General features: G+C 38.9%; 2 protein-coding genes across 8 annotated transcripts in view; both read right to left on the bottom strand.

Moving 5' to 3' along the window:
• The window catches only part of ZNF451 (zinc finger protein 451), a 114,070-nt gene extending 106,256 nt beyond the window's left edge, over positions 1-7,814 (bottom strand). For all 6 annotated transcript variants that reach the window (XR_008625632.2, XM_063604930.1, XM_063604929.1 and 3 more), the window contains exon 1: positions 7,702-7,814. The gene's annotated coding sequence lies outside the window, so the exon portion shown is untranslated. The remainder of the gene's footprint in view (positions 1-7,701) is intronic.
• Positions 4,443-17,056, bottom strand: KIAA1586 (KIAA1586 ortholog). Of its 2 annotated transcripts, XM_063604932.1 has the most exons (4): positions 16,717-17,056; positions 16,094-16,177; positions 12,642-12,722; positions 4,443-10,807 (listed from the first exon to the last, which is right to left on the bottom strand). In XM_063604932.1, exons 1-4 carry the CDS (start codon positions 16,735-16,737, stop codon positions 8,630-8,632), a joined length of 2,364 nt encoding a protein of 787 aa, XP_063461002.1. In that variant the 5' UTR covers positions 16,738-17,056; the 3' UTR covers positions 4,443-8,629. The 2 variants fall into 2 exon arrangements, with proteins under 2 accessions (XP_063461002.1, XP_008952598.1); XM_008954350.5 differs by lacking the exon at positions 12,642-12,722 and having other exon boundaries at positions 8,138-10,807; positions 16,717-17,022.

The raw sequence follows: 17,056 nt of genomic DNA, 5'->3' as shown, positions 1-17,056 counted from the left end.
AAAAAAAAAAAAAAAAAAGAAAGAAATAACATAATCTATTAAGAGGATTCCAGCATAGAAAAAAATTAAATTATTTTACATTTATCTCATGTGATTTTAAAAATACTTTTACTGGGAAAATTTTAAATACAAAGTAAAACAAACCCCTCCCTTCCACACACAAATACTCAACAACCAGCTTAAAAAATTATCCACAATTCTATCATTTTTCTGGTAATATTTGTTGATTACTTATTAAGTGTCTAACAACTTCCCAAGTCTGCTTTACCTCATTCAAGAATCCAAAAAATCAAGAAAGCTAGGTCAGAGGCAGAATAACTATGAAACTTAATTGAAGGGGTACCTTCCAAAAAAGGAACCACAGAAATATCTCTTCACATTTATATATTTTTGTTAAATTTCCAATTTTTTTTTTTTGGAGACAGAGTCTTGCTCTGTCGCCCAGGCTGGAGGGCAGTGGCGCGATCTCGGCTCACTGCAACTTCCACCTCCCAGGTTCAAGTGATTCTCCTGCCTCAGCCTCCTGAGTAGATGGGACTACAGGCACATGCCGCCACGCCCGGCTAATTTTTTGTATTTTAGTAGAGATGGGATTTCACCATGTTGCCCAGGCTGGTCTCAAACTCCTGAGCTCAGGCAATCCGTCCACCTCGGCCTCCCAAAGTGCTAGGATTACAGGTGTGAGCCATCATGCCCGGCCACAAAAATATTTTTACCATAGTCAGTTAAGACTACCATCTGTTTCCATTTCAGCTGCACCTTCTGTGTACTTTCCCTTCCTGTTGTAACCATATAGTGGCAGTAGACATTTCTGAGCTCTTGTTAAGGAGTGACTGGGATATATTTGTGTACTTTGAAATTTCTTCCATGTATAGTTAAACTATTGCTGGCCATCTCAGTTGGGAAGTCTTCTAGGAATACTTTGAATGGTCAATTCAAACAATATTTAAGAGCAGTCACTCCACAGAAAATTGAAATGCTCTGAAATCTTGTAGCTCAGATGTGACTCTTAATAGGAGTTTCCCCACGTGATAATAATCCTAAAAATTATATTGATTAGTCACAGTTGAGAATTGGAAAGAAACCTATGTAAACTGTCAAAAATAAAAAAGCAAATTTCCATCAACTATGCTAGAGGATACTGTCAATTACCCTTCTATACCTCTATAGAAAAGGATATTACAGAATTGTCAAATGGAGACAATCAATGCATATAAAACCAAAAGAAAACTAGGGACCAGGCAGTAATCTGGCTCATGCCTGTTACCCTGGAACTTTTGGAGGCCAAGGTCAGTGGATTGCTTGAGCTCAGGAGTTTGAGACCAGCCTGGGCAACATGGTGAAAACCTGTCTCTATAAAAACACAAAAATTAGCCCAACGTGGTGGCACGTGCCTATGGTTCTAGCTACTCAGGAGACTGAGGTGGAAGGATCTCTTGAGCCCAGGTGGTGGAGGTTGCAGTAAGCCGAGATCGCACCATTGCACTTTAGCCTGGGCAACGGAGTGAGACCCTGTCTAAAAAAAAAAAAAAGAAAACCTAGGAAAAAATAATTAAAAATAATTATAGAGCTATAATTAATAAAAAGATCATGTCTTTTTCACCTCTATGTTTTGTGATATTGTTAACTTTTAAATATTGCGAAGATTGTAATGATTTCTTAATCTAAATAAATATTTCAAATAATTTCTAATGGTATATTCACAATTTTATGGGATTATTTTTCTTAGTGTGCCAAATTCAATAATCAACAGGCCCCATAAAACCTGAAACTAGGCTGAATGTGGGGGCTCACACCTGTAATCCCAGCATTTTGGGAGGCTGAGGCAGGATGAGCACTTGAGCCTAGCAGTTTGAGAGCAGCCTGGGCAACAGAAGACCCCGTCTCTACAAATAATTTAAAAATTAGCTGAGCATGATGGCATGTGCCTGTAGTCCCAGCTACTTGGGAGACTGAGGCAGGAGGATTGCCCAAGTCTGGAAGTTCAATGCTGCAGTGAGCCATGACTGTGCCACTGCACTCCCACCTGGGCAACAGAGTAAGACCCTGTCTCAACAGATAAATAAATAAATAAATAACTAGAACCATTCAAGATGCAATTATTATCCTTGTTGAAAGATAGGTAAATTAATACTCAGAGATATCAATCAACTCTCCCAGGCCATCTTGATATTAAAAGGTGGAACATGGCCGGGCGCGGTGGCTCATGCCTGTAATTCCAGCACTTTGGGAGGCCGAGGTGGGCGGATCACGAGGTCAGGAGATTGAGACCAGCCTGGCCAACATGGTGAAACTCCGTCTCTACTAAAAATACAAAAATTAGCTGGGCGTGGTGGCACGTGCCTGTAATCCCAGCTACTCAGGAGGCTGAGGCAGGAGAATCGCTTGAACCACGAAGTTGGAGGTTGCAGTGAGCCAAGATCGCGCCATTGTACTACAGCCTGGTGACAGAGCGAAGACTCTGTTTCAAAAAAAAAAAAAAGGCGGAACATAATTTAAAATCACATATTTCAGGCCAGATGCTGTGGTTCGTGCCTGTAATCCCAGCACTTTGGGAGGCCAAAGCAGGAGGATCACTTGAGGCCAGGGGTTCAAGACCAGCCTGGGCAACGTGGCAAGAGCCAGTTTCTATAACAAAAATAAATAAATAAATAAATAAATAAATAAATCACATTTTCAGTTCCCAAACATTCAATAATAATTTTGGTTATCTGTTCATAATTTTGGTTAACTGTGACCCTGGCAATTGACTAAACCTCTTGAAATGTCAGTTTTATTACCTATAAAACAAAGAGACCCTATTAGATCATCTTTAAATTGCCCTTTCATAACCAGGCCAGTGGCAGCTACCTTGAGCTCAGCAACAGATGGAGGGCACAGACTCATTATAACCTTAAACTATCCTGAACAAAGTGGGGAGCCAGTAAAAGCTTTTCAGTAGAGGAGAAATATGTTAGACTTCATAGACCAGCTAACCAACCACCCATTCCCAATTCTTTCTCCCTTGCCTACTTCTAATACAGAAGCTATGAAAGGTAAAAGCTCACATCCCAACATTCCCTTGCAGTGAGTATGGCCATGCTGACACAGTTCTGGCCAGTGAAATATAAGTCTGCTTGGAAAAGCTTCTGGCAAAGCTTTTGACTTTCTGACGAATACACAGGGCTTGATCCAGGCCTTGCCATGTTGTCTTAAATCGAGCATCCCTAAAACTGTGCCAGGCATCCGGCAATTATGAGGGAAAGACCAAAACCACCCCAGATAACACAACAATGACACTATTGAGCTACTCAAGCAAAGACTGTAGCCATCTCTAGATTTGCTATACAAGATTATAAATCTGTTTAAGTGATTTGACTTTCTTGTTGTCTGAATGTCTTCCTAATAAAAGTTACATAAAAATAAATGTAAACTTCAGAATAGTCAATCCTTAGTATGAAGGATATATTAGTATTAACAAGGGGCAAGAATGAAGGCAGAGAGACTTGTTAGAAAGTTATTATATTACTCTAAGCAAGAAAAATAATGACTTGAACCAAAATAACTACAGTAGGAGAGGTGAAAGAGACAGGGCAAGGTGGATGAAGAAAAGGTTTCAAATATCTTCTACATTTCTAGTTTGAGCATCAAGGGAAATGGTTGGGCCATTTTTCAAAACAGATATGATGAGAGATGAATAAATTCAGCTTTGGACCTATTCAGTTTAAAATGCCTACGGAACAACAATGTGAAACTGATGAAAAAGACAGTTGACTATGGATCCTGAAGTCAACAGTAAGGTCTAGATTGGTGAAACTTGGTTTTGAGAGTAACTATCATATAGGGTAGTGCTGTCTAATACAACTATACTGCAAGCCACATATGTAATTCTATTTTTTTTTTTTTTTTTTTTCAGACAGAGTCTCACTCTCGCCCAGGCTGGAGTGCAGTGGCACGATCTCGGCTCACTGTAAGCTCTGCCTCCCGGGTTCACGCCATTCTCCTGCCTCAGCCTCCCGAGTAGCTGGGACTACAGGCGCCCACCACCACACCAGCTAATTTTTCGTATTTTTAGTAGAGACGGGGTTTCACCGTGTTAGCCAGGATGGTCTCAATCTCCTGAACTTGTGATCCGCCCGCCTCAGCCTCCCAAAGTGCTGGGATTACAGGCATGAGCCAGTGCGCCTGGCCCACATATGTAATTCTGAAATATAAATACAGTGATTATTTTATTTAACCCAATATATCCAAAATAATATTTATCAATTTATAACATATTATCAATATCAATTTATAACATATTATCAATATAGTTATTAAGTGTGATAATTTGCATGTTAAGTCTTTAAAATCTAATGTGTATTTCACACCTAAGGCACATCTCAATTCCTGTTTTCATCATACTTGATTTGTATATACATTTCATAAAATTCACAGACGACAAAGTAGACTCACAAACCCAATTGTTCCAAACATAGCTATCATTTTATTTTATTTTTCATATCCACACTGAAAAAAATCCCATTCATCTTTTTCAAAATAATTGATTTGACTTTGGACCAAAAGCATATAAGTTTGAAAACATTTGCCTAAGTTAGGTAAATTCAATAAATCTTATGTAAGCTCAGTACTGTTAACACTGACTTCGGAGTTACTGAGTATACTGAAAAGCAACCCTAAATTTAATCAATAAAGCATTTTAAAATTTTTTCTTATTTTTTACAGTAAATTTACATGACATCAAATACAATGAAAACTTCAAGCATACTGACTCGTGTTAGAAAAATGAGTAAAATTAATCTTACTGATTTTTATTTTTAGAAGTTTTGATTTCAATATAAACTCTAGTACTTGTCTAGGACAGGCACAAGTAAGCTTTTTCCTATCCTTGGAGCTTCAAATTTGGATCATTCATATGCCATAGGATATTGGGTAGAAAAATTAAACTGCCATTTTTGGTCTTTGATTATTAAATATCTGGCTAGCATCCCTGTTATTGGAAGAAAATCTTGGAGTTAACAGTACAGTAAGTTTTGTAGAGCTCTTCCACAATATGACCAACTGACAGGGTATATAAGATCACTAAATTCATCTCTTAATTCTTTCCACAATCCTATAAGCTGGTGTTGATTTGTACCATGTGCACTTATACAATGAGCACTTAATTGAACCCAACAAGTGACAATTTGTTGTAGAGACCATTTAAAAATCTGAGCATAAATATTTTCAAACCATATCATTTACTGGAATGAAGAAATAACAGAAACATCAAGTTTGTTTTAAAATTCTAATGAAATCTGATTTTTTTTAACCTAACTTAGCTGGAGTGCCATTTATTGTGACAGAAAATGTTTTTTTTTTTCTCATCTAGCTGAAACTGTTATAACACACGCAGAGATTTTAAAAGCTGCATGAGATGGGCGCGGTGGCTCACACCTGTAATATCGGCATTCTGGGAGGCTAAGGCGGGTGGATCACTTGAACCAGGGAGTTCGAGGCCAGCCTGGGCATCATGGGGAAACCCTGTCTCTACCAAAAATACAAAAACTAGCCGATTGTGGTGGCATGTGCCTGTAATCCCTACTACTTGGGAAGCTGAGGTGGGAGGATTGCTTGAGCCTAGAAGCAGAGGTTGCAGTGAGCCAGGATCATGCCACTGCCTGGGCGACAAAGCAAGACCCTGTCTCAAAAAATAATAATAATTAACATTTAATTATTAAAAAAACAGCTGCATAAATTTGTTTTTTTTTTTTTTTTTGACTTGGAGTCTTGCTCCGTCGCTCAGGCAGGAGTGCAGTGGTGCGATTTTAGCTCACGGAAACCTCTGCCTCCCAGGTTCAAGCAATTCTCCTGTCTCAGCCTCCTGAGTAGCTGGGACTACAGGCACCTGCCACCATGCCTGGATAATTTTGTATTTTTAGGAGAGGCAGGGTTTCACCTTGTTGGTCAGGCTGGTCTCGAACTCCTGACCTCAGGTGATCCACCTGCCTCGGCCTCCCAAAGTGCTGGGATTACACGTGTGAACCACTGCACCTGGCCATAAATTTGACTTTTGGGGCCATAAATTGAAATTATTTCTTCATAATTTTTAAGTCCTATGAGACTCAATGTAGTGTGTTAGTTGGGTAGTTTCCCAAATTATGAAACTGTTCTAAAACTACAGAAATGTACTTATGATTTTTCAGATTTAGAATCAATTAATCTTTAATATTGCTAGGTCCTATATTCTAAGAGCAATTGTTTGGTGCTTAACTAAAGGCCTTGTACCTTTTTTTTTTTTTTTTTGGAGACAAAGTCTCGCTCTGTTGCCCAGGCTGGAGTTTAGTGGTGTGATCTCTGCTCACTGCAACCTCCGCCTCCTGGGTTCAAGCGATTCTCCTGCCCTAGCCTCCCGAGTAGCTGGGACTACAGGTGCGTGCCACCAGGCCCAGCTAATTTTCTGTATTTTTAGTAGAGATGGGGTTTCACTGTATTAGCCAGGATGGTTTCGATCTCCTAACCTCATGATCCACCTGCCTCGGCCTCCCAAAGTGCTGGGATTACAGGCATAAGCCACAGCACCCAGCAAGGCCTTGTAATTTTTAATAAAACATCTTATTTAGGCTTTTATTCGTAATTTTCTAACAATTTCTTCAACTGAAATAATTTCACATTTATCCATTTAAAACTAGTTCTCAGCCAGGCATGGTGGTTCATGCCTATAATCCCAGCACTTTGGGAGGCCAAGGCAGGAAGGCTGCTTGAGCCCAGGAGTCCAATACCAACCTGGGCAACATGGCAAAACCCCATCTCTACAAAAAGATATAAAAACTAGCTGGGTGTGGTGGCATGTACCTGTATTCCCAGCTACTTAGGGGGCTGAGGTGGGAGGACTGCTTAGGCCCAGGAGGAAGAGGCTGCAGTGAGCCACTGCAGTCCAGTTGACATAGCAGGACCCTCCCCTCTCCCATCCAAAAAAAAAAAAAACCCTAATTCTTTCATGCAAGAATCTCAGCTATTTTGCTGAGCATGGTGGCTCACTCCTGTAATCCTAGTACTTTGGGAGGCTGAGGCAGGCGCATCACCTGAGGTCAGGAGTTTGAGACCAGCCTGGCCAACAAGGTAGAACCCCGTCTCTATAAAAAATACAAAAAATTAGCTGGGCATGGTGGCAGACACCTGTAATCCCAGCTACTTGGGAGGCTGAGGCAGGAGAATTGCTTGAACCCAGAAGGTGGAAGTTGCAGTGAGCCGAGATTGCACCACTGTACTCCAGCCTGGGTGACACAACAAGACTCCGTCTCAAAAAAAAAATAATTAGCCAGGCGTGGTGGCACACTCCTGTAATCCTAGCTACTCGGGAGGCTGAGGCAGGAGAATCACTTGAACCCGGGAAGCGGAGGTTGCAGTGAGCCAAGACTGCGCCATTGCACTCCAGCCTGGGTGACACAACAAGACTCTGTCTCGAAAAAAAAAAAAAAAAAAAAAAAATCTCAGCTATTTCACATCTGGCCAAACTTACAACCTTAGTTCCTTCTAAAATTGTTTTTAAAAACTCTTGTTAATTCTGATTTTAGGTGACTAAATTTCATTGATTCTTTTTGGCATATGAAATATAATTTACCCAATTCATTTTGCATCTGCTGAAGTCTCAATTTTCCTACTTTCTTTCTTAAATAGCAGCTTGTTTTGCTCTGCCACAGCAAACTGCAATTGCCATTCATTGTCAAATCTGCAACATACCTTCTTTGAGTCTGTTTACTGTTTCAGTTGTACTAGGTTCTGCATCTCCACTTGATTCTTTCTCAGTATGCCTTCATTTTAAATTTAAAAATTTGCTCATATTCATGTGTAAACTAGAAAAATAATTTAATCATGATTAAAATATTTCAATTACCAGTTACAATTTACACAGGAATCACTGTAATTCCTGTTGTCTGCATAAAATATTCAGATAAACATGATGTTACATCAATTCGTAGAAAAAATAACTTGCATTGAATCCATCTGCTGACAGCAGTATCATATCTATCAGCAATATGTTTATATTCAATATTGGAAATGACACACAAGTTTGACAGGCACACTACAACAACCATATCTTATGCAAGGTAACAGAGTAAAATGTATTACTGAAAAACAGTAAAGCTAAGCAGAAAAATATTTTACATTGTTTCAGTTTTTATATTTAAGTAAAAGTAAATAAATAAAAATTTTACTTTTAGTCCTAAGCTGATCAGCCACATGTAGCTAGTGGCTACCATACTAGATAGCACAGATACGGAAACGAGAAAGACAAGAGCCAAAAGGCTTACAGTTTTTATTCCATTTCTCTTTTATTTAATATAACCTCCAGGGCTTAGAACTTATCTGAGTCCTGCTATTTTTTGCATCCTTACTTAAAGTAAAACAGTACAAAATTATAAACAGTGTTTGTTCTGTACAGAACTTCATGGAATATGTATTATGACCCACTCTAGCAAACATGGGCCAATCTCTAAAAAACTATAGCTCCTAAAACCAATCTTCAAGATTATCTTCTTAAAGAATGCCTTTTAAACGGCAACATGCTGATAAAAGTTTAACTGGCTTTGCAAAAAAAAAAGACCTTTATGTATATAAAGGATGTGTAGTACATAATTTACAGATGACAAAAAACGTATACAATATTCTATTGTAAGTTCCATATAGCCAGTTGATTCTCATGGAAGACTTTTGTTGACTTTTGCCGAACTCTTGTATCTGTAGCCAACCTGTGGTTGCAATTTGACCAAGATTTTACAAATGGTGTTGCATCCCAATCTGCTAATTCTTTCCCCAATAAATTTATTGTCATTAAATCTGATACATGATCTATTGTTAAACTATTTCTCACCCTTGTACAAATTATGTTCATTAAATTGAAACCCCTTTCAGCTTCAGCACTATTGATTGCAATGGTGCTAACTATCTTTTTAGCTTTGTATATAGTTGTAGGAATTGAAACATTGTTTGATTTTATATTATTATTGACAAATTCCCGAAAATCATTCAAATCAACTTCATATTTTAAAATTTTACACAAATGAAATAATGTTTTTTCACCAGCTATCCATGGTGAAGTTATTTCTTCATAAGGCCATGTGGAAGGTTCCAGCAAATCAAAGTAATTAAAAATATCTTCATGGTATCTGTCAGATAAAAGGCGTAGGTTCATGTGCTGAATTATATTGTCTAGTAATATACTCCTAGGAAGAGCATTAAATTTATTGTTTTTATTAAATGGAATATCTTTAAACTTATCTGACTTGATCAAATCTTCAATTTGAGATTCATACTTTCCAGTACCAATTTTTAAATTTTCCAAAGCTCTTATGGTACGTTTGATCAATTTTTGTGCTTTCTGAATATTAGTTGATCTTGACTGTAATGCAGTTGAAAGTACTGAAAATTCTTCAAGAATGTCAATCATTAAAGCAAGGTCTTGTAAGAAATTAATGTTAGCTAATCTCTTCGCCAAACCAGAGTAAGAATGAGAAAAATGCATATATAATATAGGATATGCATGCCATACAGCAGTAGCAGCTTGTAAACTACATGCCGCCCATCTTGGTCCCATTACCCGACCAATTTTAATAATTTCAGTTTCAAGTTCTTTAGCTACAGTTCCTAGAAGCTTGGTTTGATTTTTATTAGGTTGATGATAAATAGAATAAATTTTATCAAGAAATATTTTTAAATGATTAATTTGTTTTATTTCGGATATAGAATCATCAAGTGACAATTGTAATCGATGATTTAAACAGTTCCAAATGACGATTTCAGGAAAATTTTCTAACAATTTTGTAGCTACTCCAGACTTTCTTCCCAGGATTGTATTAGCACCATCAGAACAAAATGCAATTAAATTTGCTTTCAAATATTCATTTGTAAAACCACAATCATTTAAAGTAGTCAATAATGTATTGACAATACACTCTGCTATAGTTGACACCAATTCTTTTAAAGCCACAAATAACATAACAGGTGCAGGAGCTGACTGAATTGTGCACTGGAGATAAATCACTAGGGTGGTTTTCTTTGAAACTGTAGATGCCTCATCAATTATGATACAGATTTTGGCATTCTCTTCTATAATATTCTTAAATATCTTCATCTTCATTTCTTTTGCAATATGTTCTGCTATTCTTGTTGCACTGTAACGTGTATTTAAACAATTTACCTCTCCATTTTTTTCCTGTAATTCTCTTGCCCCCTCAATATCAGATAAAGGTCTGTTATGTTTTACTAAACTGTAAACAGTATTGAAAACTTTTACAGTAGCGTCAATATTTTTATTATTTTGTTTATGCACTAAATTACAAATTGAATCATTAGTTGATTCCTTTAACAAATCCTGAATTTTACCATGGGCTTTAGAAACATCATGTTCCCTAATTTTTTTTCGTAGAGAAGCTTGCCTAGTAGTTTTATTACTGCCATTAGGGGTTACTAAATATGCAATCCATTCCTTGGACACATGGACATGCTTTTCTGCTTTCGATCCCAAATGCCGAACTGCTGAACAATCCTTACATCCTAATTTACCTTCTTTTATTTCAAGCCATTTGTATTGTTCCGTAAACATAAATGCTTGTTTTTCATTCCAACAATCTGGAAGCAAAAGATTATCTATTTCTTTCTTTGATGAAAGTGATGGCTTTTCTTCAATGATTGGTTGTTCAATATACTCGAAATGTGGTTCCTTTGCCTTAGACAATCTGCAGTGATTTTTGCTCACTTCATTATTTTCTGTGTCTGTTTTCACCTTCTTCATATTTAAAAAATGCAAAAAGTCACCCTGTCGTTTTGGCATTTTAGGAAACAGAATCTGAAAAATAATTTTACATATGTAAGTAAAATTCATAACACTTTAAGGGTCAATGTAAAAAGTTCTCTTAGTGATTATCTAATTTTGGAAATACATTTTAAACTTAAATATTTAACCTGATTTTCAGTTTATATCTATAATATCAATATGACTTGCTATTTCTTGAAAAACCCACTATTAGTTTTTAAAATTCTACAACCAACAACAGTTTCACAAAATTTGACTATGAATTATCATCCAATTAGCAAAATGGTTGGTCATATGATTTGCAAATGAGTATGCTATTTGCACCTCCCCATACCAAAATCCTCCCATGCTCAAGTCCCTTGTATAAAATGAAGTATTTGCACTCAACCTTTGCATATCCTCCTCTATACTTGAGGTCATTTCTAGATTATTTTTAATACCTAATATAATATCAATGCCATAAAAGTTTTTATAATGTATTACTTTTTAATGTGTTTATTGTTGTATTTTTATTTATTATTTTAAAAAATATTTTCCATCTACAGTTGGGTGAATCCACGGATGTGGAACCCACAGTATATGAAGGGCTGACTGTAGTAGCAACATGAAGGGTGGATAATATTTTCAATTACATTAATGAATAAGATGAAAGTGAAACAATAAAGACATATATTAGAGTTTCGCTCATTCATCAATGACATCAACATCTTTCCGAACTAATGAAGAGTTTAAAAAAAAATTTTTTTTTTGAGACGGAGTCTCGCTCTGTCACCCAAGCTGGAGTGCAGTGGCGCGATCTCAGCTCACCGTAAACTCCACCTCCCGGGTTCAAGCAATTCTCATGTCTCTGCCTCCCGAGTAGCTGAAATTACAGGCACGTGCCACGACAGCTGGCTAATTAGTTAGGACTATAGGCATGCACCACCACGCCCGGCTAGTTTTTGTATCTTTGGTAGAGATGAGGTTTCACTATACTGGGCAGGCTGGTCTCGAACTCCTGACCTCAAGTGATCTGCCAGCCTTGGCCTCCCAAAGTGCTGGGATTACAGGTGTGAGCCACCATGCCTGGCTGAGTTTTGGAATATTGCAAAGCAACTTCCTCAATTTTTTTGTATTGCATTTAGTCTAGCAGAGACACATCACACTTTGAAATTTAATCTGCATTAACATTCTATCCTTCACTTTCTTAAGTTTAATCAACAAATAATAAATCAAACTCTAGTTTGTATTTTACTGATTACAATGGGGTAATGTTCTATCAATATTGCAGCAGGACACTATTATGTATTAATAGTATTTCTACCAATAGATGCAAATAACCTCAAGTGCACAGATAGTAGGAAATGATGTATTAAGTAGGAAATGATGTATTAAATATGATAATTTATGTACTTGTGCATTTATATACTTTAATTTGTAATAACTGTTATGTTTACAATCAGCTCACAAAATTCCTGAAAGTTTAACGATCAGATTTTTTTTTTTTTTTTGAGACGGAGTCTTGCTCTGTTGCCCAGGGTAGAGCGCAATGGCATGATCTCGGCTCACTGCAACCTTCACCTCCCAGGTTCAAGTGATTCTCCTGCCCCAGCCTCCCAAGTAGCTGGGATTACAGGCATGTGCCACCAAGCCCGGCTAATTTTTTGTATTTTTAGTAGAGATGGGGGTTTCACCTTGTTGGCCAGGCTGGTCTCGAACTCCTGGCCTCAAGTGATCCAACCGCCTCGGCCTCCCAAAGTGCTGGGATTACAAGCGAGAGCCACCGTGCCTGGCCAACAATTAGTTCTTATGATCCAGTTCAAGCCACCACCAACACACTATTGCACTTAATAAGAAAACTGAACAAACACAAATATAATGTGCTTACATCACTATAATAGGCGCTAGGGTTTTCATCATCACCACAGACCAGATCGATGTATTCAAGAACAGGTCTCGATGGTCCTTCCTAAAAAGGAAGTGGGCAAATTTACAAGTCATGAACAATCATTCCAATTAAACTTAAATTTAACAATCAGTGGGAGATTTTTTTAGTTGGAATTGGGAAAGATTCTCGAGAAAATCTTGCAAGTGGCACAGAATAATGAGAAACAAAACGGGCAAAGGGGCTGGGAGCAGTGGCTCACACCTGTAATCCTAGCACACTGGGAGGCCAAGACAGGAGGATCACTTGAGCCCAGAAGTTCAAGATCAGCCTGGGCAACATAGTGAGACACCAACTCTACAAAAAAAAAAAATCAGATGGGTACGGTGGCTCACACCTGTAATCCCAGCTACTTGGGAGGCTGAGGTGAGAGGATCACTGGAGCCCAGGAAGTTGGGGCTACAGTGAGCTATAATTATGCCATTACACTCTAGCCTAGATAAAATTTAGAGCAAGACACTGTCTTAAAAAAAAAAAAAAGAGGCACGGGAAAAGAGTCAGAGTACATGAATACGTAATACTGTTCCTGCTAGTAAAAAGGAAAAAAAAAAAACATAATAATGACAAAACCCAAAGAGCCTAAATCTATATAGAGGAATAAAGCCATGTAGATTCCTTTCAAAATGGGAAATAGCACAGACATTGATTTAAAAAGATACAGATTTCAGTTAGGCACAGTGCCAGTCTCAGCTGCTCAGGAGGCTGAGGCAGGAGGATCACTTGAGCCCAGGAATTCAAGTCCAGCCTGGGCAACATAGTGAAAAACCCACCCCCTGGCCCTATCTCATTAAAAAAAAAAGATACAGATTTCACAGTACAATTTTTTTAACTGAAATGATTATCAGTAATCTCGAAGTTCTTTGATAACCCTGCTTTATCCTCCACATCACTGTACAGCCAAACATCAAACTCTGAGTCTTCTTGATCCTTTCTTTACATATACACTACCCTCATCATAGACCAGGCCATAAATGCCCTAGTCAAAATCCTAGATTTTATTCTGTAGGCAAAGGAATCAATATATAACATCAAGATGGGAACATTATTAGAGCTGTTTCAAGAAGGTTAACCACATAAGAGAGCAAGTGGGAAGAATACAAACAAGATAATCAATCTAGACAAATGGTAATGTGGTACAAAAATAGTGATGGCAAGGAGGAAGTAAACTTCCCTGTATAGGTACTATATTTCAATAAAATTTACATTAAGATAAGGACTCTTTTTGTATCCCCAAATCTTTCATCATTCCTTTCTTTCAGCATATTGTTTATTTTGGAGGCTAGGTACATGACAGAACACAAAGAGGATTCTGTGCCACAACGCAGAATGAAGGCTAGATAATCAACATTTATATGAAAAGACTAAGGAATCCAAACCAGAATATATCAAGAAGTAACAAACTTGTTTTTCTTTTAATCTGAAGAACTCACAAGCGGAGAACTATACCCAGCAGCATTGCATCTTTACTGGATGGTACTATAAAAAACACAGAGAAATAAGCATATCCTGGTAGAGCCCAGTATAGGATGGGGTTACAAAGGAAAGTTGTCTCTGAGTGTATTTCAAAGTGGAATTAAGTTATCATTGTCTTTTATGTGGCACCACTGAAATGCAACAGGGATGTTTTACTACATTCTTTCTGGTACTGCAATTACACTGACAGCATGTAATTCACTTCTCCATATAAGAGCTGTCAAACCTTTGATCTTCTATTTTGAACAGGGTTAAATATAAAGGGTTCTATCATGCTGGATATACAAAATATTGTATGAAAAGATGTAGAGGGATCTTTATATTTAAAATAAAATTTAAAGTAAGTTGTAAACCTCAGCTAAACACAGCCTATATATTAACTCACAATTTAAAATATAATGATTTATTCCTCAGGATATTACACAAATCTATACCTATTTACTTTTCCAAACTTAATTTTGTACATCCCATCTGTGTTTCTCAACGGCACATGGATCATGAATCAGACGTGTGTCACTTCTACATACTTTCTCAACGGCACATGGATCATCAATCAGACGTGTGTCACTTCTACATACAGATGCACAAAAAACTCATCAAGATCATCTGTCCCAATCATTCCTGTTTTTATACCAGTTAAGAGGAAACCAAAATTATTTTTCCTAAAGACCCATGAACTCCTCTTCCCAAATGTTTCTCGTTACAAAAACAGAAACCATTGCTCTTTGATTTCAAGTTACGTTGCTTACTCCATAACAACAGTGAAGGCAGAGTCAGCATACAATCTCCCTTGGTATCATCAATATTTAGAAAGGTTCCAAATGTCAGGAACAAAATATACACACACTATTAATTGGGAAATATGTCCAGAAAGTGACAGGGTAAAGAACTTATACACAAAACATGAAAAACAACGATGTTAACAAAACAATGTTTAGGGAGGAAATTTTAATTTAAAAAACAAGTGACTTACAAAGTCGCCCTAAACCTACAAAAACTAAAAAACACAGAAACATTAGACAGACACTCCATTAAAGAAAAATTCTACAGCCTGAATACCAAACTGCAACTAACTACGGCATTCCAAAAGACGAGTTTGGGACAGAACTGTTTTCTGCCCGGCTAGCTGAGATACCACTTTACGCAAAGCCTTTCTAAAACTCCAATAATTATGGATGAAAATCACCCCAAAATATATCATAAAATACTCCCTTCTGCTTTAGAAACCCATTCTGTACAAAGTGTGCTCAGAAATCCTTATGTCCCTGCACTTGTCTGAAAATGAAGATTCCTAGGCCCCCGCCTGGAAATTCTGATTCGCTAGGTCTGCAGTGGGGCCCAGGAATCTGCCTGTTTATACTTACTAAGGCTTGAAAACTACTGTCCCAAAGGGAACAAACTCAGAAAAACAGAGCATGTTCCCAGTGATGTAGGATTCTTCATTATGAGCATCAACTGTACTATGCCGTAACATGATGATCTCAGAGGTTAGAGAAATCTTCAAGCTATTTGCCTTCATGTTAGAAGCACCATAACGCTAAGATTCTGGGCTCTCACAACCCTTCCTGTTTTCTACGTCCTTGCTCATCATTAGCAGCTCCTTCCTCCGTGTCGTCTTTAGAAGTTACCCTTGCTTCATTTCAAAACAGCGTTTTAGACACCAGCGTTTTTATCTTAAGTTTAAATGAAAGGCAGGGGGCGAGATTAAGTGTACAGCACGTTCTTTAGGACGTGCTCTTTGTGATGGCTACGGGGGTGGCTCAGATAGCTCTTTTGGTAAATTTCCCAATCCTGCGCCATGCTCCAGTGTCTAGTATGTATTAGACACTCATGAACATTAAATGACCAGGTGAGGTAAAATTACATAATGGCCCACCATAGTCTTTTACTCTGGGAAAACCCCAATCATCATTGCTACTTACACTGACAAACTGAATGTCGTCTTCATTTTCATCCGTTGTTGACTCAGATGCCTCAGGGCCAGCTGGAGGGACAGATTCTATTATCTATAAAAACAAGCCAAAACATGCTTATCTGTTCAGCCACATTCTTGTAGGAAGAGAGCGTTTCCGAAAGGAACAATTAAAGACAGAGAGCTCCTGAGGAAAACGAACTGAGCACAATTTCACGGAAACCCGACTAGGAACGGAACTCGAGCTCTGGCTCTTGCCACAGCGTGTGCGGAGCTGCAGGGACCCAACGCTGAAAACGCGTTAGTTACCAGCCTCTCAGAATTCCCCTTATCTACTCCAGAAGGAGGAATGCAAGCTCAACACCGAAGGGCAATCCTGCCTTAAAACGTCGCTCCCACTGGCCCAGCCGCGGCCACAACGAACGCCAGGGCCCGTGCGGGGGGCCGGGCGGCCATTGTTGCTGCGGGTTCCTCGCTCAGACACGCACCAGGCCCCAGAGGTGGGCTCGGCCCAAGACACTGAAGAGGTATGGCCCCGAGGCTGCGACGGAGCACCAGGCCTCAGACCGCAGAAAACACAAACCCTTCGCGGTTCGCCTCTGAGAACGCCATGACCCTCACTCGACTACTCACCTTCGACCCCGGGTCTCCCATGTCTCCGACGGCCGCGCTGACAGCACCACTGCTCCCGCTGTCCCTACTGCCGCAGCCACCACCACTCCCCTTCCCGCCCTGCACCGCCTCGCGCTACCGGGACCCGCCCCTGCGTGAGCTGGGAGGCCACCGGCGGAAAGAGACGAAAACCGCTTCAAAAGATGGGCAGCCCTCACTGCTCCGCTATCCCCCCGGAGTCTCTTTCTCTCATTCCCGGGCTGCCTTCCCCGCGCCGCAGAGGATGCTGGGATGGTAGTTCCTACCCGCTGCGCGACCGCGCCGCGCGACTGCCCCGCGCGTGGGTGAAGAATGGAAAAAG

The sequence above is a fragment of the Pan paniscus genome, chromosome 5, assembly GCF_029289425.2.
Source record: "Pan paniscus chromosome 5, NHGRI_mPanPan1-v2.0_pri, whole genome shotgun sequence".
Taxonomy (NCBI): Eukaryota; Metazoa; Chordata; class Mammalia; order Primates; family Hominidae; genus Pan; species Pan paniscus.
The sequence above is the reverse complement of the archived record's forward strand: the minus strand, read 5'-3'. Positions and strand labels throughout refer to the sequence as shown.

What these genes read in the sequence shown, in the direction of transcription:
- KIAA1586 (XM_063604932.1), bottom strand. Translation starts at nt 16,737, where the DNA reads ATGGGAGACCCGGGGTCGAAG. An exon ending in TGGGAGACCCGGGGTCGAAG is followed by an intron (nt 16,178 to 16,716) that starts GTGAGTAGTCGA and finishes TTGTTTTTATAG; the next exon opens with ATAATAGAATCTGTCCCTCC. An exon ending in ACGACATTCAGTTTGTCAGT is followed by an intron (nt 12,723 to 16,093) that starts GTAAGTAGCAAT and finishes CTTCCTTTTTAG; the next exon opens with GAAGGACCATCGAGACCTGT.